The sequence below is a fragment of the Oncorhynchus tshawytscha genome, linkage group LG08, assembly GCF_018296145.1.
Source record: "Oncorhynchus tshawytscha isolate Ot180627B linkage group LG08, Otsh_v2.0, whole genome shotgun sequence".
NCBI classification, from domain to species: Eukaryota; Metazoa; Chordata; class Actinopteri; order Salmoniformes; family Salmonidae; genus Oncorhynchus; species Oncorhynchus tshawytscha.
This window is the reverse complement of record NC_056436.1, coordinates 41,277,138-41,281,805: the sequence shown is the minus strand read 5'-3', so window position 1 is coordinate 41,281,805 and position 4,668 is coordinate 41,277,138. Positions and strand designations below refer to the sequence as shown.

Sequence of the window (4,668 nt, the reverse complement as noted above, 5' to 3'; positions counted from 1 at the left end):
TTAACCATTTCAAATAATTGTTTTAATAACCTTGAGCATATACAGAACAATTAATCACACATACACAGAGCTGGCCCAGAGAGGCAATGCAGGCGATGTCTAGGGGTTGGCAATAAAGAATCCCTGGGCTTCATTCAAATAGAGAGTCTCAATCATCATGATTCAGCTTCCTAATTTTCCCCTTGTGACGGTCAATCTCGCTCTGCAGCCTCGAAATCTCCTTCTTGTGGTGATCAATCTCCTCTTGGTGGTGCTGCTTCAATGCAGCCAACTGTTCCTGCTCTTTACGTCTGGATTCAGAGAGAGGAAAGCATGAGGTACAGTGATGACATGAGACAGACTTCCACAAAGCCTCTATAGGTCGGGAGACTGACACAAAACCTCTATAAACACAAAAGCATGTGGACACCCTTTCAAATGAGTGGATTCAGATATTTCAGCCACACCTGTTGCTGACAGGTGTACAACATTGAGTGCACAGCCATGCAATCTCCATAGACAAACATTGGCAGTAGAATGGCCTAGACGTGGCACCGTCATAGGTTGCCACCTTTCCAACAAGTCAGTTTGTCAAATTTCTGCCTTTAGAGCTGCCTTAGTCAACTGTAAGTGCTGTTATTGTGAAGTGGAAATGTCTAGGAGTAACAACAACTCAGCCATGAAGTGGTAGGCCACAAGCTCAAACGGGACTGGCGAGCATGTAAAAATCAACCTGTCCTCGGTTGCAACACTCACAACCGATTTCCAAACTGCCTCCGGAAGCAACGTTTGCACAAGAACTGTTTGTCAGGAGCTTAATGAAATGGGTTTCCTTGGCCGAGGGGCCGCACACAAGCCTAAGGTCACCAGGTGCAATGCCAAGAGTCGGCTGGAGCGATGAATAACACTTCACCATCTGGCACTTCGACTGGCAAATCTGGGTTTGGCGGATGCCAGAAGAACGCTACATGCCCAATTGCATAGTGCCAAATGTAAAGTATGGCGGAGAAGGAATAATGGTCTGGGGCTGTTTTTCATGGTTCGGGGTAGACCCCTTAGTTCAAGTGAAGGGAAATTTTTATGCTACGGCATACAATGACAGACGATTCTGTGCTTCCAACTTTGTGGCAACAGTTTGGGGAAGGCCCTTTCCTGTTTCAGCATGACAATGCCCCTGTGCACAAAGCGAGATCAATAGAGAAATGGTTTTACGAGATCGGTGTGGAAGAACTTGACTGGCCTGCAGAGCCCTCACCTCAATCCCTTCAAACACATTTGGGATGAATTGGAACGCCAACTGCACCAGGCCCAATGGTCCAACCTCACTAATGCTCGTGGCTGAATGGAAGCAAGTCCCCGCAGCAATGTTCCAACATCTAGTGCAGGGCTGCCCAACTGGAGATATACTGTCCTATAGGTTTTCAGTCCAACATATCTGATTCAGCTAGTTGTCTTGTTGTGAAGCTTATTAGTAGTAAATTAGGGTTGGACTGAAAATTCACAGGACTGTAGATCTCCAGAAAGACGGTTGGGCAGCCCTGATCTAGTGGAAAGCCTTCCCAGAAGAGTGGAGGCTGTTATAGCAGCGAAGGGGGGGACCAACTCCATACTAATGCCCATGATTTTGGCATGAGATGTTCGACAAGCAGGTGTCCACATACTTTTGTCAATGTACTGTATAAGCCCCATCTCACCTGAAGTACATTTCCTCCTCTGCGGCCTGTTTCTTTCCAAGGGCTCCTCCTGCCTCTCTGACAGATCCTCCGCCACCCCCTCCTTTCCCTGCACCTTTGCCCAACTCACCCAGCTGGCACACGAGGAAAGATAAATGAATAAGTAAACATAATAACAAGTTACTCCTACTAAGGAACATGTATGACATTGGTGTGTTGTGTAATTCACAAATTGTATTACCGAAAAAAATGACCTTCAAATTGCATAAAGCTTTCGTTGTACAATGGTAAAGGCTGTTATCAGCATATGCTGTATAAAAGTAAATGGTTGTTAGTACTAATTGTTGTCATGTGACATGCAGCTGAATTAGCTAAAGCAAAGATTGAAATGGGAATATTTTTGCATGTGGAACACTAATATAATATTTCAATACATTGCAAAATGTTAGGCCATATGGCCTCACACATTGATTTTCATGCCCCAATGTAAAACGCCTTCCTTTAATGTTCACTTAAAAGACCTATTGTACGGAGTTGACAAGAGAACGTCAACAATGCCTTAATTTTAAAAAATACCTCTGACCATCAGCAACAGCACCAGAGACTTGTTTCAATAACGATTCATAGGATGGACGAATTCAACCAAATTCCATGAAGTCATCAGACCGGAAGTGTATATTTTTATTTTTTATACTTGGCTTTCAACTAACTGGACACATTGAACTGCTTACAAAACTATTTCGCTTCATAGAATGCTGTCAGTACAGTCGTTTGCTACAATGTTGCACCAGAATCTAGATGAAAGTTCCAAATATCTGTGAAACATTGACTGACTGAGTAGGTAACAAAAATAACATTAAAAAATTGTCCAAGGCCATAGTCAAATCACCTGACAATTGAATACCACTTGTTTCACTTGAACTTTAGACTGTATTAGCAGCGAAAAGCAAAACGTGGTCTTATCATATGTCGTGCGTTTTTACCTGGTTAGATGTCATCCTTAGCTGTGTGGTGAGTAGACTCCTAACGTCGGGTCTCAAAAACCTTGCCATTTCGCACCAAAACAACTATCATTTGACCATTTGCCCTTGTCTACCAAAATAAACCAAACAGGTCCTCACCATTGTCTAAAATGGGTATGGAAACGGATGAGCTGAGTCTTTATTATTTTTCGATTAAGGATCAGTTAGATCCAGCTCAATAGTACCATCCGTAAAAAGGTGTGGATTTTTTTCATTAAACACGTTTTAATAAATGGCTATCAGTCTTAAACAATCAAAATGTCACTTGGAAATATGTCCACCCCTATTTGTAATGGTACGGCCTCATATAGCGGACAGCGTGATACCCAGTTTGATGTGCATGCGCTGCGCACTACGTAGTGGCGTTGCCATTTGTTTATTGCATTGGTCTACTCCAGCCTGTGAGCACTTCTGTTAAATTATAGATTTGTTTGCCATACATGCATGTTGTCAAATACACAGTAGACCTACACAACAACTACTTGACATTTACAGTAAGATATTACCTTTTGTATTTTAAAATGTCCAAGTTGTTGCACAGGATACAACAGGTCTAAAACAGTACAGGGAAATTCTTACCTTAGGAGCTCTTTCCCAACAATGCAGTGATAATAATAGAAAATAGAATAACAAATGTAATTAAAATGAACACAAAAGAACTACAATGTGAGTTAACACTAGAACGGACGTATATACAGGTCAGTGACAGTACCTTATTTAATGTGCAGGGCAGTGGAGGCTACTGAGGGGAGGATGGCTCATAATAATGGCTGGATCAGAGCAAATCGAATGGCATTTAAATACATTGAAAACATATTTGACACCATTCCACTGACTCCGTTCTAGTCATTACCACAAGCCCATCCTCCCAAATTAAGGTGCCACCAACCTCCTGTGGTGAAGGGATACTGAAATGATTGAGGTAGGTTTATATATTTTTTTAAGTGACTGGTAGTAGAAAGTACATGTAAACAGGGTTGAAAAGTGATTGGTAGCAGGAATATATAAATACTTACAGCCTCAATTCGGCAGGGCATGTAATCTACAAGGTGTCGAAAGCGCTCCACGGGGATGCTTCCCACAGTTGTCAAGTTGGCACCTACCTACTACCACTTAGTTTGTGTCTTGCCCATTCACCCTCTGAATGGCACACAAACAATCCATGTCTCAAATGTCTCAAAGCATAAAAATCTTTCTTTAACCCGTTTCCTCCCCTTCATCTACACTGATTGAAGTGGATTTAACAAGTGACATCCATACGGGATCATAGCTTTCTCCTGGATTCACCTGGTCAACCTGTCATGGAAAGAGCAGGTGTTCTTAATGCTTTGTATACTTGTAAACAGGAGTAATAGTGGATAAATAGATACTAATGGTAATGACAATCAATGGACAGCAGTGTAATGGAGTAATCAATAATCATTTTAGCAACAACGTAGGTTGTGTCTGTGTGGTTAGAGACCTATGGATGGGGCCTCGAGTCTGTGTGGATAGGGTGTAGGAAAGGGAGAACAGTAGCTGTTAGCCATAAGTCTTATGGTCAGGGGATAGAAGCTGTTTAGAAGTCTGTTTGCTAAGCCTTGATGCACCAGTGTCGCCTGCCAGATGAGAGCATGGAGAACAGTCCCTGTCTCAGGTGGCTGGAGTCTTTGCGAAAGGCCCCAGAAAATTGCTTGACACTGCCTAGCATGTAGGTACAATAAAAATAAAAGTGACTCCACAATGACACAATACATTATTTACCATTAATGTCTATTGGGCACAAAATAATCTGAAACAGCAAAGGCATCCAACAAATTTGTAGTCACAAGCTTGATATAGTCATTGTGTGCTATGAATATGGGATCAAATAACTTTTTACTACTTTAATACAAGTGAATTGGTCCCAATGCTTCCGTAATTTCTAAAACGGTTCAGCTGATATGGATGAAGCTGCCCTCAAATCCAAAGTGCATGACTCACTACCATAGCAAAGGTGAGACAAATAGGACAGC

At 42.1% G+C, this 4,668-nt stretch overlaps 1 protein-coding gene across 1 annotated transcript; it reads right to left on the bottom strand.

Annotated features, from left to right (window-relative positions):
• Positions 1-2,944, bottom strand: LOC112256471 (ATPase inhibitor B, mitochondrial). The gene is made up of 3 exons (XM_024429761.2): positions 2,636-2,944; positions 1,674-1,786; positions 1-290 (listed from the first exon to the last, which is right to left on the bottom strand). The coding sequence occupies exons 1-3, from the start codon at positions 2,702-2,704 to the stop codon at positions 149-151; spliced, it is 324 nt and encodes a 107-aa protein (XP_024285529.1). The 5' UTR covers positions 2,705-2,944; the 3' UTR covers positions 1-148.
• Between the last annotated feature and the right edge of the window lie 1,724 nt (positions 2,945-4,668).

Coding starts and splice junctions, on each gene's coding strand:
- LOC112256471 (XM_024429761.2), bottom strand. CDS start 2,704: ATGGCAAGGTTTTTGAGACCCGACGTTAGGAGTCTACTCACCACACAG. Junction 1,787..2,635: donor TAAGGATGACATCTAACCAG/GTAAAAACGCAC, acceptor CTCGTGTGCCAG/CTGGGTGAGTTGGGCAAAGG. Junction 291..1,673: donor GAGGAGGAAATGTACTTCAG/GTGAGATGGGGC, acceptor CTCTGAATCCAG/ACGTAAAGAGCAGGAACAGT.